This window comes from Portunus trituberculatus, chromosome 39 (genome assembly GCF_017591435.1).
Source record: "Portunus trituberculatus isolate SZX2019 chromosome 39, ASM1759143v1, whole genome shotgun sequence".
NCBI lineage: Eukaryota > Metazoa > Arthropoda > Malacostraca > Decapoda > Portunidae > Portunus > Portunus trituberculatus.
Window position 1 is genome coordinate 17,366,018 of NC_059293.1, and position 27,990 is coordinate 17,394,007.

General features: G+C 39.9%; 1 protein-coding gene across 1 annotated transcript in view; it reads left to right on the forward strand.

The window, feature by feature from the left end:
* Nucleotides 1-2,224: 2,224 nt before the first annotated feature.
* Nucleotides 2,225-27,990, forward strand: part of LOC123515753 (hemicentin-1-like) — a 63,252-nt gene continuing 37,486 nt past the window's right edge. The window contains exons 1-38 of the mRNA XM_045274609.1: nt 2,225-2,538; nt 4,019-4,751; nt 7,254-7,483; nt 7,596-7,718; nt 8,620-8,781; nt 9,035-9,137; nt 9,341-9,478; nt 9,639-9,823; nt 9,949-10,021; nt 10,437-10,581; nt 10,680-10,801; nt 11,341-11,502; nt 14,985-15,107; nt 15,433-15,708; nt 15,818-15,903; nt 16,125-16,217; nt 16,395-16,542; nt 16,720-16,866; nt 17,066-17,161; nt 17,453-17,599; nt 17,805-17,936; nt 18,262-18,412; nt 18,624-18,754; nt 18,921-19,071; nt 19,198-19,316; nt 19,714-19,863; nt 21,123-21,251; nt 21,386-21,504; nt 21,929-22,037; nt 22,238-22,410; nt 22,679-22,841; nt 22,986-23,130; nt 23,286-23,428; nt 25,667-26,000; nt 26,381-26,519; nt 26,845-27,022; nt 27,384-27,589; nt 27,755-27,982. Of these exons, the coding sequence (XP_045130544.1) occupies nt 4,271-4,751; nt 7,254-7,483; nt 7,596-7,718; nt 8,620-8,781; nt 9,035-9,137; nt 9,341-9,478; nt 9,639-9,823; nt 9,949-10,021; nt 10,437-10,581; nt 10,680-10,801; nt 11,341-11,502; nt 14,985-15,107; nt 15,433-15,708; nt 15,818-15,903; nt 16,125-16,217; nt 16,395-16,542; nt 16,720-16,866; nt 17,066-17,161; nt 17,453-17,599; nt 17,805-17,936; nt 18,262-18,412; nt 18,624-18,754; nt 18,921-19,071; nt 19,198-19,316; nt 19,714-19,863; nt 21,123-21,251; nt 21,386-21,504; nt 21,929-22,037; nt 22,238-22,410; nt 22,679-22,841; nt 22,986-23,130; nt 23,286-23,428; nt 25,667-26,000; nt 26,381-26,519; nt 26,845-27,022; nt 27,384-27,589; nt 27,755-27,982 (5,940 nt within the window). The 5' untranslated portion in view covers nt 2,225-2,538; nt 4,019-4,270. The remainder of the gene's footprint in view (nt 2,539-4,018; nt 4,752-7,253; nt 7,484-7,595; nt 7,719-8,619; nt 8,782-9,034; nt 9,138-9,340; nt 9,479-9,638; nt 9,824-9,948; nt 10,022-10,436; nt 10,582-10,679; nt 10,802-11,340; nt 11,503-14,984; nt 15,108-15,432; nt 15,709-15,817; nt 15,904-16,124; nt 16,218-16,394; nt 16,543-16,719; nt 16,867-17,065; nt 17,162-17,452; nt 17,600-17,804; nt 17,937-18,261; nt 18,413-18,623; nt 18,755-18,920; nt 19,072-19,197; nt 19,317-19,713; nt 19,864-21,122; nt 21,252-21,385; nt 21,505-21,928; nt 22,038-22,237; nt 22,411-22,678; nt 22,842-22,985; nt 23,131-23,285; nt 23,429-25,666; nt 26,001-26,380; nt 26,520-26,844; nt 27,023-27,383; nt 27,590-27,754; nt 27,983-27,990) is intronic.

Sequence of the window (27,990 nt, forward strand, 5' to 3'; positions counted from 1 at the left end):
ATGCCCGTGACTTCATGGCTTATGTTTTGAAACGCTCTGGGTTATCATTTTCAAAGGCCACAGATTAATTATATTAGTCGGGCTCTCATTGGCGTATTTCCCATTCGTGTTACAGAATTTTTATTAAACCATTATTAGAATCGTAAAAAATGAACACTTGAAAATCCCAATAACTTTCATAAGTGCCTGCTGCGCTGAAGGGTTTGAGAATGAAGTCAGTTACGAAAGTAATATTGAGTCAGTTCTTTTGATATCAGAAGATTGAAGATTGTTGGTGTCAGTGCACATGCATAAGGAACCATGGCAGTAATGCAAATAAAGAGTCTTACGCACAATTTACTATCTCGTCTTGCTGTTTTCATAATTAAATGGATGTCTTTATTCTGCTTCTAGTGGTTAGCATCAACATGATACCACAAGGGGAGCGCTGAAAATCGTCACCTTGATGAGCCTTCATCCCAAACAAGAACTGCTCTCATCCAGACTTGCCGTGAATGATGTACGTACCATAGTGTGTTTGTTGTGACGGATTTCATCACCCACTTACGCTCTACACACCCCAGACAGCCCAACCAAAAAGATAATATTATAGCTTCTCCTTGTTGGCTGACTGGCTTCATACAATCAATGCAGGGTTTTTCCTGTCTTTTGTCCTTGAAAATACTTCATAAGTTGTCATCATATTAGATTTAACTTTGTATATAAGCGCATTTTCCTCATCTTATTTTCCTTCTTCTCTTTCCCCCTCCTCCTTTTTTCTTCCTTTTCTTGTGACTATCTCTTCACTTTGTATCGCTTATAAAATCCTCATACTATTCTCATTCCCTTCCTTTTCCCTCTCTTCCGTCATCCCTTTCTACACCTCTGTCGTACTATTGCTGTAATAAAAGTAACACCAGTAGCAGTGATCTGACGCAAAAAAAAAAAAAAAAAAAAAAAAGTGCTCATACAAGTACACGCAAACTCAGCTTTGAAAACTAGCTTAATTAGCTCAATGGGTAATGTGATCGCCTTGTACTTGACGCGCTGAGAATCGATTCCCAAGGACAGACTCCAATAAAAGACTTCAATTGCCTCTAACTTCTGGTTTCGTCATGTAGTTTCATGAGTGTTGCAAAAAGTTAGTAAGTTTTCTTCCCCCTGCACACGTATATAACAACCATACGGTGATTTAAGAAAAAAAAATATTAACATGTAACGTTTAAGTAGATGCAAGTATAGCAACAAAAGTACAAACAAAACAACAAGTAGATAAGCAGACAGCAGATAAAACAAGCAGTATTGCACTCACACCACACCAGTACTTTAGCGTGTAATGATAAACTCACACTGTCACACTGTTGCTTCTCTTCCTGACCTTACTGCTATGTTCACGGTTATTGTTCCGAGCCTATTAACGGCATGCTTCCATTACATCAATGCCATCACACAGTGTACGACATCGATATCTTCATTGATTTCTTGAATTCATAACGAGAAACTTAGGAAAAATAGAGAAAAAAAAATTGCTTTGATGAACAACTAATGTATCATGGCGTGAACTCATATTATCCCACTTTACTTTATCATTAAACACGTAAGGAAAATAAAAAAGGAATAAAGATGATAAGGGAACATATGTACAGTACACTGCTTTGAGAAACAACTACAATATCGTTGCCTGAATTCATATCACTTTATTATAAGAGCTGCAAGGAAATGAAGTAATAAATGAAGAAGACTAAGGAATTATCGAAAGGTAAGAGGTCTGTCTCAAGTAGCGCTGAAGCATCCCCTCACACAGCCCCGGAACTACTTAACGAGGCATCTCGACCACCTCAACCATCTCGATCTAACCTTTAATCTCTTTCTGCGAAAAGCACCAAGCTATAGAAAAAAAAAAAAAAACTGATTGTGAAGAGTAGGAGATAAAAAAAAGAAAGATGAAAACAAGGGACGTAATCTCCGAGGCACCACAGCATCCTAGAAGCGGAAGAAGCGAGAGGAGGAAGGGGAAGGAAAATTGCACCCTATACGCCTCGTCTCTGGTTACTCATTACTGGTGGAGTGTTACCCGCGCCTGAAACACATAAATAGCCGGGTTATTTTCCTGTACTAGACTGTTATTGCTATTACAATTATTGTTATTATTATTACTAGGAAGAACGCGTGTATGTTTTAATGCGATGAGGTGCTCTTCCCCACCCCCTCTCTCTCTCTCTCTCTCTCTCTGATAATAATACGCCTAGCTCATCCTAAGATCAACAAACAATATGGTTAAGGAGTATCAGCAGATCTCACATTCAGTGTGATATATCGTTCGAGGGTTGAGAGGCGGACCAGTGCCAGTGAGGGGAGGAGGCGGTGCCCACTGAGTCAAGGCCAAGGCGTGAGCGGGCGTTCGTTACTCCTCCAGTCCTCCCCTCCTGGTTTCGTCTCAGTTCCCGTGTGGTCCGTGCAGTGAGCGCACCACGTGGAGCCATCCGGTGCTGAAGGACTTGTGGCGGACTCAAGCCTATCGGAACAGGAACTTGGTACGCGAGGATTCAATATAGTGTTGTACGTAATGTGTTCGTTGTGTTGTTGTTGTTATTGTTATTGTTATTATCATTATTATTATCATTACTATTATTGTTATCGTTATTATTGCATATTGATCTATCTCTTTATCTATTAGTTCATTAAACTTTAAGTACCATGGCACGTTTTCATATTCATTCTGCTTATTATTAGGTGATTCTATACAGCTTCAGAATCTTATGTGGAGATTAAAATAGTAAAGACTCTGGTAATTAATCCTCTTACCTCCATAGACCCTTCCTAATGTAAATAATATTGTCTAATCATACCCAAGCCCCAAGGTAGAAATGCGTCCCAGTATTGAAGGGGTTAAAGGTGTACTAAGGCCCACAGGATCTATGGGCCTTGAGGTGTACTGTCCCTAAAAGTATTCCCATCGATGTTTATTTATTCGGGAGGGATTTAAATTCACTCAAACACTAATGAGACTCGAATTAGATTTATCATTAAAGGTTTCTAGTGTTTTAATGTTCCGTTTTCTTGTTGTGTGTGTGTGTGTGTGTGTGTGTGTGTGTGTGTGTGTGTGTAATTCACCTCGGTCGTTTGCTGGTCACCCAGCCAGTTTTCCCCATTACGGAGCGAGCTCAGAGCTCATAGACCGATCTTCGGGTAGGACTGAGACCACAACACACTCCACACAGCGGGAAAGCGAGGCCACAACCCCTCGAATTACATCCCGTACCTATTTACTGCTAGGTGAACAGGGGCCACACATTAAGAGATTTATTTGCCCATTTGCCTCGCCGCTCCCGGGACTCGAACTCGGCCCTCTCGATTGTGAGTCGAGCGTGCTAACCACTACACTACGCGTGTGTGTGTGTGTGTGTGTGTGTGTGTGTGTGTGTGTGTGTGATCTTTAAATCCTTATAAGACCAATCCTTGTTAGAAATTGTTTGTTTTAGCGAGAGAGGGTCAATTAAGTGAACTCGTGGGTATGGGATTGATGTTAAAAGTCTCTTATGTTTTTATGTGTCGCGTTGGACTTAAGACAAATATAAAGTGTTTATTCTAACTCAACAACTTTGCTAAAACATTTTTTGCGAGAGAGAGAGAGAGAGAGAGAGAGAGAGAGAGAGAGAGAGAGAGAGAGAAAGGGAGATCCATTAGTCTGGTATCTAAAAGTGATAAAAAATAACCATGTACGTGTTTACATTGTGTTTAATTAGGAAGATCTTCACTCCATTTCTGGCCGAGGGATACCCTGTGTGTTTCTGGCGAGCCTCATATACTGTTGTTGCTCGCCTGTCTGGCACCGAGGTGTTTTTTCCCCGTGACTAAAGTCGTGCTCTATTAAATGTTTTTATCTCCTTTTTTCTGCTTTTCCCATTTTTTCTTATCTGTGAAAGTTGTTTTGAGTGCGTCATGATAAGATAATTGATGACCACTGGATTGTTACTATGAAAGGACATGTCTTCTGCTATTATTAATGACAATTGCTTATCTTCTTGGAAAACGACAGCAGCCAACCAACACAACACAATGGAGTGAAATTAACGTGAAGGGCATCGCAGCAGCAATTGAAATACCAAGGCACTCCTGGAGGGACTGTTTGTTTTTACTTTTAGGAACGCGAGAAGGACAAGTAAGAGGTGGTCCTTCTTCAGCCTCTCAAGGAAGGTCCTTGGGAGTCCGCAAACATTCTTCCGACTAGTGAACAAAGAAAAAAATGTTATGACGTGAAGAAAGACGGCCTAATATATAATACAGAACAATGAGAGCTCCAAAAATATTGAGTTTATTGTTTCTGTCCGTCGCGTGGGCAGAAGCGACACATGCATCAAAGTCAATAGAAAATGCTAAGCCAGAAATTGACAAAGACTCTCAGAGGACTTACAAAGAGTCGAGTGGATTTGAGAGATCTCGAAGACAAGCTTACTACGACAATCGAGAATCTGTGTTGCGGGAAAATGAGGAAAATGACATTCTAGATCAAATTCAGACGGCGACTGCCACTGACTTGGGATCTTCCTTCAACTTCCGCGCTCAGTTCTCGCAAGGATACATCGATCTGGGTTCCCGCGACCTGGTGGAGGAGGGCGCCGCTACTCTTGCCTTCGTCTTCGACACCACCGGCTCTATGACAGATGATATGCAGCAAGTGATCGTGGGTGCCGGAGAGATTCTCAACACAGTGCTGGAGAAGTTCGACCGTCCCATCCACAACTATGTCTTTGTTCCCTTCCACGATCCCGGTGAGTCTTGACTACAGTGTTTCTTCAACTTTCACATAAATAGGAATTCAGTAACATTCTTTAATACAGTTACATTACTTATGTATTTGAGTATACATTTCCTGTTTTTTTTTTTTTTTTTTTTTTTGCTAAATTGCACAAAAAAAAAAAAACTCATATTAATAATTTATTGTTTTTTTTTCTTTTTAGCATATCTATTGCAATATTTTTTCTTATGATTACACCTACAATTTGTACTTAAAGATTAGCTTTTGCCATCTCCAGTCGGGAGAGAGAGAGAGAGAGAGAGAGAGACGCTGATGTTTATTAGAAAATAACCAGGCTTAGCTCTACATAAAAACGATCGGTATGACAGAATTGCCCAAAGTTAAAATAACAAGGCGGGCCATGCTTTATGGGTCCTCTACACGCCGGACAAGTTCCCTTTGACCCACTTGGAGGAAAGCAGGAAGAAGTACTCTCTAGCTCGTGGCGTGTGTTATGTCTGTGTCTGCGTCCCAAGGTTATAGGGAGGATGAATAAGTGAGCATGTGAGTACTGCTGTTGGCGACGGTGGCTTGTGATGATCACTATAATGATGTACGTGTCTGTTACTTAGCCGTTATCCGCAAATGAGTTTCCTGCAAGAGTTAGCCGACTATATAATTTACGAATAGTTTACATATCATTGAAATATATCGTGAGTTTAACCAAAGGAGCGATTCTAGCAATGTTGCTGTACAGAAACTAGCAGCGATCATTCTAGCTAACTGGTCTTTGTGTCATCGTTTGTAAGTCACGCGTAAAGCCTTGGAAACGAATACTCGAACGTGGAAAGGTTGGCAGGGTAGTGGGTACAGGAGTGTTGTGAAATGTGATACTCGGCGACACCCTCGTGCTGACCCTCGAGTTTGTTCCCCAAGCCTCCAACCACGCGCGTGTGCTTGTCGCTCCTGGCCCACCCTCCTCTATGGTGTGTGTGTGTGTGTGTGTGTGTGTGTGTGTGTGTGTGTGATTCACCTCGGTCGTCTGCTGATCACCCAGCCAGTCTTCCCCATTACGGAACGAGCTCAGAGCTTATAGACCGATCTTCGGGTAGGACTGAGACCACATAACACACTCCACACACCGGGAAAGCGAGGCCACAACCCCTCGAGTTACATCCCGTACCTATTTACTGCTAGGTGAACAGGGGCCACACATTAAGAGACTTCTCATCTGTGTGTGTGTGTGTGTGTGTGTGTGTGTGTGTGTGTTAATCCTCAAAATAAAGGAAGAAAAAGAAGTAATATGAATCGCGTCCCACGGTCCCAGTTTTAGCTTGAAATATTATTTAGTGAGGTAGGACCAGGAGCAGCTCACACGGCTGACATACTCCATCTGTGGCTACAAACTCCAGCCAGCCTTATCGGGAGGCTGTGGCATCTCTCGGGAGAACACTGTTGTCTTTGTAAACACATCTCAGCCTTACCCGGGAGGCTGGCTGGCTGGCTCCCTCACTTCCTCATCACCGGAAGAAGGCAATCGTTTTAGGAGTTTTCATCATACTTACATGAAAATTCATGAGCCCAGGATGCCGTTGGCTAGGTGTGGTGAATCGGTGAGGGCTCCTGTACGCATCTGCCAGAAAATCAGACAACGAAAAGAATCTTCAACAAAATGTCTTGGCGTAATAGCGATGTGTAGGATTAGGACCCGCGGTCTCCTTTGTACGCTGAGTAATCCTTACAGGCGGTATTCTGGTTAGGCGGTTATTAAGATTTAAATTGATATTGCGTTTGGGAAAATCAATTATAATGAAAGCGAGGTTTAACTAAATGCTCAGTAGTGATGTGTATAGTGTAGTGAGCATACAGCTTGCTCTTACTTCAAAGTGCAAGGTTAAGGGGAAGGAGGAAGAGTTCAGTAACCCTATCATGCTGTAGTGGCTGGAGAGCGAGAGACGTCCCATGACCCCAGAGATATCAGGCTTGCCCTTCCTCCCCTCGTCTCCACCCTCACACTTGCTCCCTCACCGATAAAGCCCACTTCACCACTCTGCCCTTCCGTGCATCTCCTCTTGCCACCAGCATGTTGAAGGAAGCAGCGGAACTAGAGGGTAAATAATAAGTACTATTTGGTCGTGGATTGTTTTATTTACTTATTATTATTATTATTATTATTATTATTATTATTATTGTTATTATTTCATTTTTAGATGAATGCGTTGAATCTTCTCTAGCCCGAGCCGATGTCCTGTTATCACGCCTAATGTAACGAAACTTTGATACAAAGTCGAAATAATATAATAGACAATAACAGATTAGTAGGCATTTGCTAAGATGTAGGTTGGCCAAATACAAATTCGTTCAGAAAAGGAATAATTTTGTCGTTTTTCCATCATTGATTTGGTGGTAAAGGCGAGTTGATGTGCTGTGCTTACTTAACAAGTAATTATCTCTCAATACTTACATTGTCACGTGTTCTTGGTTGCTTCATGATTATTTGCAATGAGTAGGAAAGTAAATTCATATTTGGTCGCAGAGGTGGGTCCCGTGACAGCCACCACGGATCCTGAAAGGTTCCAAGAATCTCTCAAGGAATCCTACATATTTGGGGGAGGTGACTGTCCAGAGATGGCCATCAAGGCGATCAGGATAGCCTTAGATATCAGCCTGCCTCACTCCTATGTGTACGTATTCACGGATGCCAGAGCCAAGGACTACTACCTCCTAGATGAGGTCCTGCAAATTATCCAGAAGAAGCAATCACAAGTAAGTAAGGGCGTGGGAGAAGTAATCCACCATTGATACCTTAAGATGAAAGTGTATTATTTGCTGATTACACCACGAATTGTTTTAGTATTATTGTTTATTAATTTTTCAGGTGGTGTTTGTGATGACGGGTGACTGTGGCAACCATACCCACCCAGGTTACCAAGCCTTTGAGGACATTGCCTCCACATCATCAGGACAAATCTTCCACCTGGACAAGGGGAATGTGAAAGAGGTGTGATGAACTGATGATTGGCTGCATTATGTGTACAGCCCTCGTTTTATCAATTTCTTTTTTTATTGGTATTGTTTGCAGTATATTCAGACGTTAAAGCCAGTAATATTCCTCATCTTAATGAGGTCTGAATTATATCACATAGATTATGTTCAAAGCTTTCAGGTGCCATGCCCTTTAAGAGGAGCCTGTCAGAATAGTTGTAGCAACTAAAACTCTTAACTTTTTTTTTTAGTTCTATCCCGAGATCACCGGTAGGCATGTTTTGTCCTTTGACTAAGTAATGTTGAGCCACTCGGCTTATATGCTAGCTAAAATACCTTTGATAGCTCTTACATTATCAGTCATTTGAAGAGTTGTTTGAGCCGTTCAAGACGTTGTCACGTGAAACGCGCTCGTGCCGCAGCACTCAGCTCTGTCACCACCAAAATCTGTTGACGTTGGTGCTTTATGTTTAGTAAACATCTGTGTAAACGGCTAAACGCTGATTACACAGCTGACTTGCAGGGGCGTGGCAGTGTCTCCCTCAGTTCTGTAGGCATTTTTGTTTGTAATTCTACAATGGCCTCTAAAACAAGGCTGTGGTTTCCACGTGTTGAAAAGCTGCCTGTGTCAGACAAAATGGCTGTTATACAGGACCACAAGTGAGGTCACTGAGGTGTGAGCCCGTGAGCTGTGCTGAGCTCATGTTGCTGTACTACCTTAAGTAGTATTTATTTACTTATTGCATTACACAGACAATTTTAACTGTTAGTAGTAACAGACATGCAAATTGTGAAAAAATAAATAAATAAAAATCCCTGCCTAGGGTAACTGATTTTCGGAAAACTGGGATTGGGCAACTCCTTCACCTCTACTACGGTACGGAATTCACGTATGTGTGCTTCTGTATGTTTTCTAGGTACTGGATTTCGTCCGTGTGTCTCTTGAATCCCGGAAGGTGAACCTCCTCTCTTTCAACCGTGAAGATTTTGGCCCTGGGGAGGAGAACATTCCTCTCTTAATAGACCCGACACTCAAGCAGTTCACCATTTCAGTGTCTGGAGAGAAACCAAAAATTGAAGTATGTTTGATTGTAGCAGTGGACATAATGCATTCATCTGTCTTCTCATTATTTGGTCTACAATTAACGCTAGAGGCTATTTAAGATGAAATAACTTCTTGATTATAAATATGAATGACAAAACATTATCCAGTCACCTGATATATGATTGAGTCCAGAAGCCATTTTGAAACGTTTTCATTTGATTATTCATGTGGTGTCTTACTCAGCTGTTCATATAGTAAGTTATCAGACTCACTGGTAAATCCTGCAGATATATGATGCTGCAGGCAGATACATCAAGGAAGAGGAAGGGGTGGAACACTTACTGGATCTAGAGAATGTCAAGATAGTGGGCGTGAAGCAGCCCTCGCCAGGTAAAATTGAAAGATGTATTTTCTATAGGAAGGAAACTTACTATCATTTGAAATAAATAATGAAATCTTGCTCCCTAAAAGAATTTCTTCCAGTAGTGTATTAATGACTGAAAAGTTAACTTCTCATGTATTTGATAGAATTAACACATTTTTGTAATAAGAATTCTGCCATTATAGCATGCTAATCTTAATAATTTTGACAGGGCAGTATAACATTTCTGTGGGTAGCGAAAGTAAGTTCACTGTGCGAGCCACGGGAGTGTCGTCCCTCAGCTTTGACCATGGCTTCTCCCTCTATCCAACAACAGACTTTAAGGAAACATACCATAGGCCTATGACAGGTAAGGAAAACTATTACATTTCTTTTTGTATTACAATGAGGATGTTGATAAGTGTTCACTATAATTTGTCTTGAAAATACCTTCTTGATTTATCAACAGTTTAAGTAGTATATTTTTTACTTTAAACTAATAGATATTGATGTTATTGTTTTGTAACCAGGTGAAACATCATATGTCTTGGTGAAGCCATCTGATGTAACAGAATTTGGGGACTTGATTCGGCTGCAGATGATCTCTCTTGATGGAAGAATTCTGGAGGACTTGCCTTTGACTCGCTTACCAGGGTCCCTTCCTGTTTACAATGGCACAGCATTTCTTACTCCAGATCAGCCCTTCAATCTTAAGGTGGGAGTTGCTTGTAAATACTTTTATATTATTGGATTATATTGTCTTCTAAGGTCTTGTCTATGTAGGTTTCTTATTACTATGCTCAAAATTTATCCATTTATTTGTTTATTTATTCATCGCAGATTTTTGGACGAGACAAACATGGATATGAATTTGAAAGGATTTCTTCAACTGCTGTGTCATCACAAGAGCCAAGTGAGTATTATCCTCGTTATCATCAGAAGGGAGGAACTCTTCATACCCTAGGGGCCTAGACCTTTACCTAGTGCTCACTACAAAACCAGTGTTTTCCTTCAGATACTGCAGTGCATGTATAGATGTTGAAAGAAGTACAAAAGTTGGAAAGGTACTTCAAGCTCAGATTTTTTTATACTTTTACTGATAGTGGAAATAATAAGTAAAAAATGTGAAAAAAGAAAACAGTTAAATATACAATATGTACTTCTATGTAGACATTTATCTTTTCAGTCACAAAGTAGCTTCTGTACGTAGTAGATTTTAAAATTCTCTGTTTTTCTATCATGGAACAGACATTTATCTTTTCAGTCACAAAGTAGCTTCTGTACGTAGTAGATTTTAAAATTCTCTATGTTTTTCTATCATGGAACAGGTCTACCTGAAGTGAACTCACTGAATGAGGTGACAGGATACACCAGCCGACCAGCAATAATCACATGCCACGTTCACACTCTGCTGCCCTTCACACTGCTCTGGCAGAAGAATGGACTGTATATAGGCACCGAACAGTCATACCCGTGAGTTACTGCAAGTGCTCTTCTGTGTTTTTCTGTTTAATGTAGAGATTTGATGAAGGTGATTTCAACATGTGAGAAACTCCATCTTGTGTTTTCAGACAATCATCAGAGGTGCATTATATTGTCAATTCAGCAAGCCAGGAAGATGAGGGCCAATACACATGTATAGCAAATAACAGTGTTGGTACTGCTTCCTCTGATGTGTACCTAGATGTGAAAGGTAAGTCAGATTCCTTCCTCATACTTGTGTTTGTTATTTATCATGTTCTGATAATGATTTTTGTCCCTGTGATGTCCCTTTCTGGAATGACATAGGAAATAATGATCTATACTGCAAAGGACAACTTTTCTTGAAATTACAAATACCAGGTATCAAAGTAGTTGATTTTAAGTACTGTAGTATATAACAATTTGATATTTTGTTAGATCTGCATCTTTAATTCATAGTTTGGATTGAATAGGCATGATAGTAATTGTAGCAGATTCATAAAGCTAATACTGTATTGTAGATGGTTACAAATCTTATATTGTTTGGATGGATTGAGTAGTTTGTTAAGTAGCATTAGGAACATTTTGAATGCATGTTGGTACTCTTCTTTCATTATGAATGCCATAAGAGTTCTTGGTAACATCTGGTATTTGATGATATACCATTCCTTAACTCTCACTCAGATGTATGTGATACGTTACCTGTAGAGTAACAAAAATTGTTTCTACCATTCAGTAGCTGGTGCAAGTTATGTTGTTCCCTGCCCACAGAGCCACCTCCACATGTTGTGGCTTCAAAAACTGTGACAGTTTTTTCCACACAACCTGCTGTTCTTACTTGCCATGTCACTTCAGCAGTTGAGTACAACATTACCTGGTCTCGTTATGTAGAAAAGGGCCAGATCAAGGATTTCTTCGGAAAAACAGAAACCAGTAGGTATAGGCTTAACACAGAAACATCTTGCTTTGATGTCTTCAGCTTTTATTGCTCTGGTTGCAAATTCCTTCTTCAAACAACCAGCTGATTCTTCTTGTTTTAAAGGTAGGTTTCACAATTTCATAGGTCCATCTTTATCATGGGATGACCTTTATCAAACATTACAGTTATATGCACCTTTTCTCTCAAGTTTCTTGCTTTGTAGGTCTTTGCTAAAGCATCATTGTATTTGTTTTGGTTCTTTTAGTGGTGTTCCTATGTGTGCTTTGTTCAATTATTTGTATTCTTTCACTACATGGCCAAACAAGCTAATATCTCATTGTTTGCATGCTTGCCTGCATGCAAATCATTGAAATATGTAATTTATCTTATTTACTAACTATTATCTCTCTCTCTCTCTCTCTCTCTCTCTCTCTCTCTCTCTCTCTCTCTCTCTCTCTCTCTCACACACACACACACACACACACACACACACACACACACACACACACACACACACACACACACACACACACACACACACACACACACACACACACACACACACACACACACACACACACACACACACACACACACACATCGCAAGCATGATACGTCCAAGGCTGGAATATGCAGCAGTGGTATGGTCTCCGAGTTCTAAAAAAGATATAAGAAAACTGGAAAGGATACAGAAGATTGCTACAAAGATGGTGCCGGAATTAAAGGACCTTACATATGAAGAATGACTGAAGGAAATGGGACTGCCAACCTTACAAGATAGAAGAGAATGCAGTGACCTAATAACAATGTATAAGATAGTAAATGATATTGAAAAGATAGACAAAGAAGACCTGGTGCTGTTGGCAGAAGAGGATGGAAGGACAATAGGACATGAAAAGAAGATGAGGATGAGGCAGTGTGTGAAGGATGTTGGAAAATACAGTTTTCCACACAGAGCAGTGGAAAAATGAAATGCATTGGATAATGGAATTGTTACAGCACATAGTGTGCATAACTTTAAAGAAAAATTAGATAAATGGAGATATGGAGACAGGACACTATGAACTCTGCTTAAACCCTGTACAATACAACTAGGTAAATACACACACACACACACACACACACACACACACACACACACACACACACACACACACACACACACACACACACACACACACACACACACACACCGGAGAAACACATTAACAGGATTTTTTGGAAAACATACAACATGCTTCAAAATATTGGAGTTGCATTCCACTACCTAGATGAAGGAATGATGAAGATATTATGTACCTTAATAAGACCCCAGCTAGAATATGCAGCATGTGTCTGGTCACCGCATATGAAGAAAAATGTGAAGAAGGTAGAAAGGGTACAAAGGCTGGCAACAAGGATGGTACCAGGACTCAGGGAGTTAGACTATGAGGAAAGACTGAGGAAGCTGGGGCTGACCACATTAGAAGAGAGAAGAACAAGAGGAGACATGATAACTATGTATAAATTGGTGAACAAGATTGACATACTGGATAGAGAGTTGATAAAGGTGACCACAAGTAATCATCTCCGAGGACATGGAAAAAGCTAATAAAGGACATCTGTCTAAATGACGTGAGAAAATACAGTTTCCCGCATCGTAGCATTGATAAGTGGAATAAACTGAGCAGTGATGTCGTTGACACGGTGTGTGTCAATCAGATGAAAGAGAGATATGACAGGAATGGACAAAGAGACAGGACATAGAGAGCTTAGCTCGGGCCCTGTAATACACAAATAGGTAAATAGGTAAACACACACACACACACACACACACACACACACACACACACACACACACACACACACACACACACACACACACACACACGGTAGCTCAGTGGTTAGAGCACTGGCTTCACAAGCCAGATGACCGGGGTTCGATTCCCACGCCAGGTGGAGATATTTGGGTGTGTCTCCTTTCACGTGTAGCCCCTGTTCACCTAGCAGTGAGTAGGTACGGGATATAAATCGAGGAGTTGTGACCTTGTTGTCCCGGTGTGTGGTGTGTGCCTGGTCTCAGACCTATCCCAAGATCGGAAATAATGAGCTCTGAGCTTGTTCCGTAGGGTAACGTCTGGCTGTCTCGTCAAAGACTGCAGCAGATCAAACAAACAGTGAATTACACACACACACACACACACACACACACACACACACACACACACACACACACACACACACACACACACACACACACACACACACACACACACACACTAAAGGCTATGGATCTACCAACCCTGGAACAGAGATGGGAGAGAGGGGATCTGATACAAGTTTATAAATTGATCAATGGAATGGACCAAGTGGATAATGAGAAACTGATCCTGAGATAAGAATATGACATTCGAAGCACAAGATCGCCTAGTAAAAAGCTGAGAAAGGGAAGATGTCTAAGAGATGTTAAAAAATATAGTTTCCCACAAAGATGTGTTGAGACGTGGAACAGTTTGAGTGAAGAAGTGGTGTCAGCAACGAGTGTGCATAGAAAAATTGGATAAGTGTAGATATGGAGACGGGGCCACATGAGCGTAAAGCCCAGGCCCTGTAAAACTACAACTAGGTAAATACACACACACACACACACACACACACACACACACACACACACACACACACACACACACACACACACACACACACACACACACACACACACACACACACACACTGCGTAGTGTAGTGGTTAGCACACTCGACTCACAATCGAGAAGGCTGGGTTCAAGTCCCAGCGCAGTGAGGTAAATGGGCAAGCCTCTTAATGTGTACGGGATGTAACTTGAGAGGTTGTGGCCTCACTTTCCCGGTGTTTGGAGTGTGTTGTGGTCTCAGTCCTACCTGAAGATTGGTCTATGAGCTCTGAGCTCGCTCCGTAATGGGGAAGACTGGCTGGTTGACCAGCAGGTGACCCTGGTGGTGAATTACACACACACACACACACACACACACACACACACACACACACACACACACACACACAGCTCAGTGGTTAGAGCGCTGGCTTCACAGCCAGAGGACCTGGGTTCGATTCCCCGGCCGGGTGGAGATATTTGGGTGTGTCTCCTTTCACGTAGCCCTGTTCACCTAGCAGTGAGTAGGTACGGGATGTAAATCGAGGAGTTGTGACCTTGTTGTCCCGGTGTGTTGTGTGTGCCTGGTCTCAGGCCTATCCGAAGATCGGAAATAATGAGCTCTGAGCTCGCTCCGTAGGGAACGACTGGCTGTCTCGTCAGAGACTGCAGCAGATCAAACAGAAACACACACACACACACACACACACACACACACACACACACACACACACACACACACACACACACACACACACACACATGAGCATAGCTTTTTTCCTGTAAAACACAACTAAGTAAATACAACTAGGTAAATACACACACACACATTCACATATGTATATAGGGACCAGTATGGTAATTCTTTACTTGTTGGTTTGCAGTTGGTGACTTTGTAAGTGTGGATGAGTTGGAGGGATATCAAGTGTTGGCCAATGACTCCCTTGTCCTAGAGAGGCCCAGCAGCCAGCATGAGGGATGGTTCAGGTGTACTGCAGCCAATGAAGGTCACTACCACTCTCACAAATAAATGAATAAGTTGTATCTCAAAGGCCAAGATTGGAGTATGAAATTTTGTGCATTATGTATTGTGGTTTTGAGAATTGAAATGTGAAACACTTATAGACTCAACTAGAATGATAAAAATGTAGCTAGACTCAACAGTAAGGTCAGTGAAGTAAGGGATATACAAGAGTTGTGATACAGGATGGATTTGCACTAAAAATGTCATCGCTAAGATGCTGTTTTTGCTTATATGTAGAATTATGGTTACCATAAAGATAGCATTCATATATTCTTCACTACAAAATATAATATAGGTGTTTGTTGTAGGTGGACGGCAGTCAAGGGAAGTACATGTCACTGTACAGTCACTACCGGAGGTGACAGTATTGCCAGAAGTTCTGGGCTACAGAAGGGGAGACAACATCACCCTGTCATGCTTAGGCCAAGGCCTCCCTCATCCCATCCTGACTTGGTCAAGAGATGATGTGTCACTCACTGAATCAACCGATGGATCAGCATCCCAAATTGAGCTACACGTGTCCCTGGCTACACGTGACGACGAGGGAATGTACACCTGCACCGCATCCAGTTCATCTGGCACAGGTAAATTATTTATTTCTGATTACAAATGGATTCCTTGTTTGTATATTACTCATGGGTTCCATATTGTAAAAATATTAAAACTTTAAGTGTTCAATTTATCTTTCCTCAGCAACGGCAGTATCTACACTGAGATACACTGAGGCTCCCCAAGTAGTACCATTTGAGGAGGAGTTGTTTGTGAGAAATGGAGAAACAGTAAGTATCTGTTTTAATATTATCTGCACATTCACATATCTGTTGTTACTATTAAATTCAAGTAAGGAATGAATCTAGAAGTCAAATCCCTGTAGTCTCAGAATGAGACACCTTAATGGCTGTGAGTGCAAGTGGAGGGAAAAGATTTGAAAAATAAGAAATATAATTGTTGTATCATGTGCATAGTTCATAGTGTGCAAATGTTCTATTTCCATTGATAGGTAAAGCTGCAGTGTCTGGTGGCAGGAATTCCACAGCCCACATTGCAATGGGTCAAGGATGGCACACCACTTGTTCCTATGTCTTTCATACAGGTGCCAGTGACCACTGTTCTTTTATTTATTACTAATTACAAAAAATACTTTTCTTACATCATTTTTCAAGTTAATGAAAACAACACTGATATGTTGAAATTTTGAGTTTTGAACCCATACCTATTATAAAGCAACTAAGATTAATGCTGTAACAAAGCATTTTGTTTGTTGATACAGATGGAAGATGATTACCTTAAGATTCTGGGGGTCCAGGAGAACGATGCTGGTCAGTACACTTGCAGGGCCACTAACTGGGCTGGTGCTGATGAAGCACAGATTTCCCTAAGGGTTGGTGCTGCTCCCACTGTTATTCAGGCGCCCACAGGTAAGCTTACAATGACAAAGTGTTAACTGATAGAAGAAATACTTGTATAGTTGGGTTAGGATAGCAGTTTAAATATAGTTGCCTACTTTGTGAACACCATCAGTGTTATCAGGTGTATGACAGTAATGATAGTGACAATGATGACAGGTGTGAGTTGTAAATTCTGATGAATTTCAGATGCTGAGCTTGACATTGGTAGTATGGGAGGATTTTCATGCTATGGTGTAGGAGTGCCGGAGCCTTCCATCACCTGGTACAAGGCTGATGGTTCTTATCTCCCTTCCCATTTTGCTCAAGATGGGGATGGTAATCTCAGAATTAAAGGTAAATGTCATGATGAATTTAATTTTGTGAATGCTTATAGAAATAAGTCATATGTAAGATGAATTAGAAATTATGGCTAAGAGGGAGTTTGCTAGATTACATAAGAAACAGTAGATAATTAAAGTTAGTATCAAGAAAATATTGAAAAGCAAATAATTTCTTTGTGGTCTTAACTGTTTTGACTGAACCAATTCCTTAGGTGTGCAGTTAGAGGATGAAGGAACATACAAATGCATCATTGAGAACCAATATGGGAGACTACAGATGCAGGCTTCACTCTTTATCTCAGGACTAAGTGAGTATAGAGTACAGTGTCTGCATATCATGCATTATCAGTGCATCAGGTTTTGCATCTTTTTTATTTTCTATTTGTGTTTTGTGGAAACCCCAAATTTATTCCATGAAAAGACTTTTGTGCAAAGATATGTAATTGAGTTTTGCTCAAAGGTAATGTAGCTAGCATCAGATATTCAGTCAATTATCATGTTGGATGAAGGCAAAATATCTAAGCCTTCAAGAAGTAAACTTAGAGGATTAATATCAAAAGTGGCATCACAGTAGCAATTCAGTCTTCATTTCCTTGCAGTGGCTCCCGTGGTGGCAGTTCCACAAGTGCCTCACCTAGAGGTGACCAAAGGATCTGCTGTCACCCTGCCATGCATAGTTGTCATGGCTGATCCTCCTCCTCAGATTACTTGGTATTATGAAGGTTCACCAATTTATTCAGGAACAGGTATGAAATGTTATCATTTACATTGTTCTTTATGGAAATATTTTACATAAAATTTTTATTGTATTATTCTTTCATCTGCTTTCACAACTTTCAATACAGGCCTTAGATATGTTGTTATCTGATCTAAAAAAAGCTCTCTGTACAGGATTAATTCTTTAAACTTAGGCAGCCAAATTATTACTCCTATAGCTTTCCTCATGAACAGGGGACATGGTGATAGATGATGACGGATCATTGAAGATTCCTGTGGTAAAGTCCAAAGATGAAGGCAGGTACCAGTGTGTTGCTACTAATGTGGCTGGCAACTCTTCTCTCACCCTTACTCTGTCTGTACTGGGTAAGTATGGCTTTTATATTCTCTGTCAGTTGCATCATTCACTATATACATGAAAAATCAAAGTATTCTTCTAATACAATTTTATTGTTAATTCATGCAATTATTTCCTTCTTGTTGATCATTACTTTCATCAGTCTCTCAGTCAAAATTCTTTCTTTGTACATAAAACAAGCTTATTATCCATGTAAATATTGCATCTAATACTACTGTTCAATATTATTTTGATAAATTACTAATAGTTTTGGTTTGTATCATATATTGGTTTCAGAAAATAGTCAAACATGTTTACTTCATTCTGTAACTGAAAATTGTTTGTCTGTTTCAGTTCCTCCCAGAGCTAAGAATAACAGAGGAGAAGAAAATATAGTGGTCCTTAAAGGGGATGTTGTTAGACTCAAGTGTCCGGTCAAGGCTGACCCAAAGCCTACCTTTTCCTGGACCAAGGATGGGCAGCCTCTGCCATTTGACTCACGCAGGTAGACTTGGGTGTGCCGGGCAGCTAGTGGAGTATAGATCCATAGATGAAGTGGCAGGAGAGTGTGGAAGTGTACCATTATGAAAGCAAGAAGTACAGATTTGTAGAAAGATTATATAAATTCTGTCTGTGGAATCTTCTCCATATCACAGATTTACATTATTGTTTTATTACTTTTATAATTACATTTTGCCCCGTTTTTTTTTTGTCAGAGTGCGTGTGTCAAAAAAAAATGGCATCATCATGATAAAGCAAGCAAGACAGAGTGACGCAGGAACATATGTCTGCATTGCTAAGAATGCTGCTGGTACCACAAGTATACCTGTTAATCTGCAAGTTAATGGTTAGTAATTTCTTTACTTTTGAAATATGTACTCTTCTGTATTTATCTATCTATATATATATACCAGTATTTATTTGACTGTTGGTGGGTTGCAGTTAATGTCCATTAGTATTTAGTATTTGCACGATATGCATTATTTATCATTGTCTGGTTTGGTTTTATACAGATGAACCTGAAATATCTCCTGCTGGAGATGAAATTTTGACAGTCCTTGCTGGACAGGATCTCAAGCTGCCTTGTGAGGTGACGGGTCATCCACAACCATATGTTGCTTGGCAAAAGGATGGACAAAGTTTTGGAGAAACAGTCAATCTTCAGTAAGTATTTTTAAATTAAATTTGATTGTAGGTGAAGTGCTGGAAGCTATCATCAATTATGATAATGTTTTCTCAGTAAGAACAAGAACAATTTTGATATTTGATATTATTATCATGTGTACACAGACCAGGCCCTGGGTACCTGCTGATGAGCAATGTGACTCCCTCCATGGCTGCTGTCTACACTTGCACTGCTTACAATTCAGTAGGAGAAGCAAAGAAAGAATTCACAGTTTATGTAAATTGTAAGTAGTTTGTATTAGAATATGTGTTATGTAATATGAAGTAAATAAGTTGTTCCTGAAGTCATCAGCACTGCAGTGGAATTTGCTTACACTGAAATCTTGTCAGAGTTAGATCTTCGCTTTTCTGCTATAATTATTTAGTGCAGAACGGGGATTTTAGAATACACATTCTGGTATTTCTGGAGTGCTGTGTGGACTTGCTGGTGTCATTTGTTAAACAAAAGCAACAGTTCCCCTGACATTCCTCTTTTTGCTGTGTGTAAGTCAGTTCTTTACCTTGTTGCATAATTTCTTTTGGACTGCTTCTGTTGCATTATGATTTTCTTTTCATTGTGATTAACCTTCAAGTTTAATTTGCATGTGCTGGAGGAGTGATGTAAATAAATGTTTTGCAAAGATGCCCCTGTTGTGGAGGAGATTCATGAGTACACTCCAGAGAAGAGGATTGTTGAAGGAGGGCAGCTGTCACTTCCCTGCCATGCTGAAGCGCATCCAATACCAACCAAAGACTGGAGCAAAGATGGACAAAAGCTACATCCAACACCAGGTAAGCTGATATATAGTTGTAAATGTACTTTGGTTTAAATTCTTTGTAATTTTTTAGGGGGGCAACTTGTACTGTGCCATGTCTAACATGAATTGAGGCCCCACCCGCAAGAGGGGAATAACCCTTACGACCCTACTTTCGAGAAAATTGTGCTCAGAGTTTTTCAATTCTCACAGTAATGAAAACGGCCACAATGTATAACTATTAAATATGAAATGAAAGATCTGGTCTAGCTTTTTCTCGCTATATGATTTTTATTATATAATAATTTTTATGCCCATGGCGGTACATTTTGTTTACTCATCTACCCCGAATACCTGATAGAATATTATTCCTTTTATTATATCACTGATTGTAAGCATTCTATGGTTGATTCTCATCCTTTATACTGGCTTGAGACAGATTCATCATTAGGAACTCCTTTTTGTTCCATATAATGCCTTTAGCGGATTTACCAACCAAATAAATCCCCATCCAACCAAATAAAGAGGATTGATTGGGGATTTATTTCCATCCTTCCACCCACACACAAGGTTGGTGGTTACAGTGATGGAATTTCTGTGACACTTTATTTTGGTTCTCCCACTGCTACTAGTAGTCCAGGATATCATCTCCCGGAGAATCCGGGTCGTCAGGACCGTCAGGAGCATCCTGGGCAGCTAGCAACTGCTGTGCTGTGAAGAGGTCGGTGTACCACGACTTGTACCCAAGTGGTACGAACTGCAGGAAGTTCATTGTGGTTGATTTGCAGCATGAATGTACCAAAAAATCAGGTGGAGGTGTGTGCTCTGTGAATGTTTCAGCTGGTCTATTTGTGTGAAGGTGGCGTAGGAGGCAGTAGGCAGGAGAGCGGCGCACGTGATTGGCTGGCTGTGGGAGCGTGGCAAAATCCTCCTCTCTGATTGGTTTGGCACCTCCACCCACATGAGAGGCTCGTCTCTCTCTTGCAGGGCTTTCGGATACTTAGTCTGGCCAAATTTTTTCACCAAATTCCCCAACTTTGGGCCTTAATTTCGCCATTAGGAAGGTCAAATATTGTGATGCTGACACTTCCACAAGAATTCTACATCCCTTATCAAAGAGTTCCATCCCGTAACTCAAAACCGGTAACTTTGAGGGTCATCCCCTTCTTGTTGGCGGGGCCTCAATTAACTTCGCATATATGAAAATATTTACATGTCAGTTAAAAATTACAGACATTATGAAATTTTTTTTATTAATATTATTGAATATTCACTTAAACCTTTCACATGTTGCAGATCTGATCATATCCAACTCTGGCACTGTGGAGGTGTCCCATGCTGCTCCACAACACTCAGGCAGCTACAGGTGTACTCTTAGAAATATGCTTGGAGAAGCTCATATTGATTATGAAGTTGAAGTTATTGGTAATTTAAATTCTTATATAAAATCTTTTCACAATGCCTTATTTCAGTGTTTTTATAATTGATCTGGAATCTTAGCCACCCGTAATCATTGCCATCATTACTGAGTATCCTTTTCTGTTTTCTCTCCTGAATAGTTCCTCCTCGGGCATTGCTTCAGAACTGGCAGGAGGCCACAATGGTGGTTGAGGGGGATGAAGTAGTGATTAGGTGTCCTGTAGATGCAGTTCCCCTTCCTGATATTACTTGGTTTAAGGTATGTAATATCCTGCATCATGAGATTAGGAATGGTCTTTTCACTCTGGTCACAGTCTCTTTCCAGATTTTTGGATAAAGGAAATAACAAGTGTTTGATAGTGCTTTTTGTGACTTTTTTGTCATTTAATGGCTGAGATTCTGTTATTTCCATAAATATTATTATTTTAGACCCAATATTTGATAGCTATTTAAGATCTCCATGTGTTACCATTATGAAAATGTGACATCCTCTTGTTGTCAGGTTTTAAGATAGATAAGTTTATAAATAAGTTTATAAATTGATAAGTTTTACTGAGATTAAGTATTTACTTTTGGGTGCAAGTATCTGAAAATGCTTTAGAGCCTGAGTCTAAGTCTGAGGCATATATATTAGTTTCAATTGTATTTCAGTGTGTAATGAAGCATTGGTGTCTATTGTCCAGGATGGTGTCTCCATTCATTCTACCAAAGATCGTGCTGACTTGACTCATCTAATTATTGAAGAAAATGGTCATATACTTCACATATTGGAGGTCTCTATTGCTGACAATGGTAACTTCTCTTTTTTTCTTTTTATCATAAGTGTAATTGATTTATAGTCAAAACAAATTGCATCTGCTAATTAGGTTAACTAAATTAGATTTTATATCGATCAAACTAAGAGTTTTCACAAGTTATTTTTTAATCACCATCTACTATCCAAACCTTCCCATATCTTAGAAAAAAAAGAAAAAGAGTATACTTTCTTACAGGTACATATGTGTGTGTGGCCAAGAATGACGCAGGTGAAACAGAGGTGTCATATCACTTGGAGGTACTTGTGGCTCCACGGTTCAGTCAGTTCTACCACAATCCTGAGATTGAGTTAAGAGTGGGCCAGGAATTATTCCTAGATTGTCATGCAACTGGAAATCCTAAGCCACAGGTCAGCTGGACTCTCATACTTTAAACAAGATTTTAATGATTTGTGATTTTCATGGATTTGTTTACTAGATTTAAAATTATTAAGTCGCCAAGAACTCTTTTATTGAATTATTGGAATATAGAAGATAAATACAGATCTGCAAAACAAAAATGAAGCCTGAATATTTCATATAAGTGTTTTTGAATGTGCCTCAAAACAGAAAAGAGAACGCTAGAATTACTACTGTTCTCTGTTGTTATGATGAAGCAAAAAATTTATTCTGCTTCAGGTATCTTGGGTTCATAATGGATCTCCACTTGAAGACTCAGTAACTAGTAGCGGAAGTCAAGTGAGTGTGCTAAGAGTATCATCCAGTCATGCTGGTTTTTACACCTGTACTGTGCAGAATACAGCTGGCACTATTCAGAGGAACTTCAATGTCACTGTCTTGGGTTGGTAATGACATTTTGTTTGATTTTATATCTTCTAAGGCAGTAACAATGCACTCATCTGTACTAACTATTGAATTTTTAGTGTTTGTTTCTCTTATAATTCATAATATTGATACAATATTAAAAGATTGATGTATTTTCCAGTTCCTCCCATCTTTGAAGACAACAAAAATCACCAAAACAATGTGAATGCTGTGAAAGGCACTGACACTCAGCTGGACTGCAGAGTAAGTGGCTCACCTCCTCCAGCTGTTTCTTGGATGAAGAATGGATTGCCCCTCGCACATTGGTCAGTACACAAGTTAACTTTTGCTTTTTCTCATTCTTTTTTTAAGATTTTGATATGTCTTAAATAGGAAATTTGTTATCTTATCATAAAGGCATTCTGGGGTGACTTTTTAAGCCTAGTGAAATGTAATTAGGAAATTGTATACCTTGTTCCAGGCCAGATTTACAACATCAACTTTCACCTGATGGTCAGGTGCTGAATTTGCTACAGGTAGATGCCCACTCCTCTGGGGTGTATCGTTGTGCTGCCAAGAACAGCCTTGGCACGAGACACAAATTATTCAACATGACTGTTCTGAGTGAGTTACTCATTTCATTATGTTACAAAATCATCCAATTTACCAGTCCTCTTTTAAATCAATTTCTTCCTCTAAACAACTTTAATAGCAGCAGGAAACCATTGGTTGAAAATAGCCTGTCTAGTCTAGTGTAAGTTAATTTTACTCCTAGAGCTCCCTAGATGGGATGGTCATGGCAGAAGTCTTGAGGCTAAGTCACTGACAAAAAAGTGGCATTTTCTCTCCCTTATCTGCCAGCAGACAAGTAAAAGTACTCCAATAAAGAGAACTGTCTACTTCATTATTTTTTCTTTATCAATGTTGGTTGCTTTTAGTGGCTAATTCAAAAGATGGCAAACAAAGTTGAATGACAGGAATCACTACACACAACAGGTGTTGGTAAAGTGTTCTCCACTTGAATGCTTTTATTCAAGATTTGCAGGTCTTCTAGATTCTTTCTTCAATTTGGGGTAAACAGTCTCTTGTCGTGCTCTGTCCATGCAAAAATGATTTCCAGATGCATTATAGAACATCTTCCAAAGTTAGGACAAGTGCTACAGGAAGAGAACATCTGATCACGGAAGTTGCTCCATTCTGGCTGAATGTATTCGTGAAAGTGTCATAACGCACCTCGTTTGCACTCATAGTAATAGGAATTGTTGACTTTGTAAGACAAGAAATATCAGTATCATTAAGAGCACATGAGAAAGTAAGTGCATCACTCCATCCATCTGCTGAGTGAACCCTGTGCAGACATCCTCCCATTCTCAATACTGCTCTACAAAATCCATGAAACTCCCTTGAGCAGGAGATTTATGGAAGTTCCCTTGTATCTTACAGATACATTTTGATGAGCAGAAAAAATTCATGGGTAGCATATCACATGCTCTTATAATTGGAGTTGACATTTATTCACTATCTTTTAACATACTTCTAGTGTACTGAATCTATTCTCATGGAACAACTGCTGATTTGATCACTGTTGATATGCTGTGAATCTGTGAGGGTATTAGTTTACAAAGGGATCAGTTTCCTGCTTCAGATTAGATTTTATAATGTCACACAAACAGAGCAAGATGGGGAGCACAAAGGACTTGAAGATCAGAATCTTTGTTCTTCTGCACAGGTGTACACTCATGCTGAGTGAGTCCATAACATCATGGGGCAGGCCAATGCATTGGATGACTTCCTGGCAAGACCAACCATTGTAATGAACTGCATCACTGAGGTATGTGAAGCCCTGCAAGTTCTCAGTTCTTGCCACACATACCATAATATTTCATCCAATAAGTCTCCAACCATCTGGACTTTGGCCATGGTCTGAGAGACCTTAAGGCCTAATATCTTCACTTCTTGATACTGTATCTCAAGAAACATTACCAGAACCTCCAGTGACTCAACTGAAACTACAGTCTTTGGCAAAATCAGGATTAGAATTGCCAGGAAGAGAGACAGTCATCATAGAATTTCTAACACTCGGTCGACATAAGTGTTCAGTGGCAGAGCAAGGATGCAGCCACTGGATTACTTCTGAATTAACCAAAAAGAAGTTACATCCCCACTGTACTCTTAGATAAACTTCAGTCACTGTGTTGAAAAATCCTTGTAGGAAGTCTTTTGGCTGAGAATGTGAAAAGTAACTTCCAGTGTGGTTGGTTAATGTACAAAACATGATTCACCACTCACTGGTTTTCCAGAATGATCAAAAGTTGACAGTTGTATACTACTGGCATGTCCACATTACAGGTATTACTAAAGTCACATCTCTGCTTCCTTTTTCTCACAGATTTTTACTTTTTTTTTTTTCCAGCATTCACCATTAATATTATTCTTTCAAGTTAATCCACTTTCTGTAAAATTTCTCTTTATTTACAAGCAAGAGAGTGGCAAACAAGGAAAAACAGCAGAGAATAAGATGAATGTGGTAAATTTAGTGTGTACAAAGGATGACCTTCATTGAAATGAGAGTATAGAGTGCTGGAGCACATGACAAAATTAAGTGAGGATTAAGAGAATTATAGTATGCAAGGAGGAAGATGAAAAGAGGAATGAATGGAGACTTCTGTCATAGCCACTCCCTCGGTTAAGATCTTTAGAAAAGGCACCAAATATAGACACACTAATAGCTAAACAGATAGATTGATAAATAAATACAGTAACTGGTTTCCTGTTATGTCTGAACTTAACTAAATTCATTCTTGCCTTATCTGAAGAACATACTCATGCTTTATATTATGTAATGGACTTTGTACCTGGCAGCTCCACCATCAATAAGAAGAGAAGATGGTAAAGCTGATGATCTAGTGGAGGAAATTGACGTTGTTGCTGGTGAAGAAGTCATCCTATATTGTCCAGCTGAGGGCACTCCAAGACCCACCATTACCTGGCTGAGGGAAGAAAAAATATTGCCGTCCTCTGAATCTCCACAACATTTGCTGCTTTACGATGCACAAGAGAAAGACAGCGGTGACTACACTTGTCTAGCCAGCAATCCAGTTGGAAGTGTAGAGAAACAGTTTGCTGTGAGAGTGATTGGTAAGCTATGTGCTGTGTCTGGCTCTTGCCTAATCCATGCTTTCTGTTTGAACATATCGTGTGTGTGTGTGTGTGTGTGTGTATAATTCACCAAGGTCATTTGCTGGTCACCCAGCCAGTCTTCCCCATTACGGAGCGAGCTCAGAGCTCATAGACCGATCTTCGGTTAGGACTGAGACCACAACACCCACTCCACACACCGGGAAAGCGAGGCTGCAACCCCTCGAGTTACATCTCGTACCTATTTACTGCTAGGTGAACAGGGGCTACACATTAAGAGGCTTGCCCATTTGCCTCACCGCCCCCGGGACTCGAACCCGGGCCCACTCGATTGTGAGTCGAGCGTGCTGACCACTACACTACGCGTGTGTGTGTGTCTGTGTGTGTGTGTTTTTACCTAGTTGTGACACACTTCCATTATTGATATTATTGTTTTAGTGCCAGCAAAATAACAAATTTGAAGAAGGATATGGACAGACCAGACACTAAGCCATATCAGGAAGCAATGGTGGACACGCCCTTTTCCCTGTACTGCCCTGTTGTGGGGTCACCTTTGCCAAACATCATGTGGAGCAAGGTATTGATATCAGCTGTTGTTGGTTGATGGTAATTAAGTTATGGGTCATTACAATACTCATAGAAGTTCTTGAAAACCTGTTTACAAATTCAAGTGTTTCCAGATAGGCAGTTAAACTGGTTTTGATGGAATAATTGTCTTGAACAACTTATTCACTACCACACAGTATTTTTTGCTTTAACTGTGTTTGATTATTGTTGATATTTTAAAACAATTTCTTATTCCGATAGATGTCAAATACATGAAATACTGTGTAGGATTTTATGTATAAGATGATGCTTGTTGAAAGAAAAGAATTAATCATACTTTCAAAAAAAATATTCAGAATGGTGTTGTGATAGAAAAGCACTTGGAGCAAGGTTTCAATGACCATATCAGCTTTGGAGAGGATGGACAGCTCTTGCTTGTATCAAGTGCAACTGTGGAAGATTCTGGAAACTACACCTGCTATGTACAGAACACAGGAGGCTCAGATTCAGTCTCTTATGTTGTTGCAGTTCAAGGTGAGTTGCTGCAATATTTGAATAACTTACTAAACATCATCATTTTCCTAAACATCAGGACAGAGTTCTCCCTCAAACATTACTTATCCTTATTTGTTTCAGATCTCTTCAGCAGAATTTACTTCACTTCTCAGTATAGCTCACTGTGTATTCTGTCTTTTTCCATCTTAAGGTTGCCCTTCTAATATTTTAGTGGTCTATTTATAATCTGTTTGGCACATGGTGTAGTGTGACCATGTCTTATTTTTTTTAAATGTACTCAAAATATACTCAGATTTGTTCCTCTTCATTTTTGTGTTTTCATGTCTGCAGTGTGGATAATCTACAATAGAATATGTAAAAAATTCCTTCCTGTTTTCAGTTCCTCCACATATTATGCAAGAAATAGATGCTCCTCTTACCTATGTGGAGGGAGAAGATGTTAGCCTTTACTGTGAGGTGGAAGGCACAACACCGCTGAGTATTGTGTGGCTACTGGATGGTGTTGGACTGGAAGATTTGAGGTTGCCAGGCATAACTGTTGATGAAGACTTTACTGTCATGGAGGGCAATCTCACACTAGCTAAGGTTTGAAAAATATGTCAATTTTGACTTTGGGAAATGAATTTTTTTAATGACTTGTATATGATTATGAACTATTCCTCTGTCTGTTCACAGTTGTGTGTATACATATTCAATTATACCATATGTGTACATATATAGTATGATTAAGACATTTTTCTTTGTTCATAGTCTGTGGTCAACATAGAGGATGTGAGTGAGATCCATAGTGGTCCCTACACTTGCATTGCCAGCAATGGTGCCGGGTCTGATGAATTTATACATTCAGTGGATGTGGCTACTCCTCCTCGAGTGGAGGATGATTCAACTGATACTAATGTTGTTGTGATGGTCAACAGGCCAGCCATCCTCACCTGTGAAGCAGAGTCCAACCCAGAGCCTTACATTTCATGGTTGAAGGTAAAGGT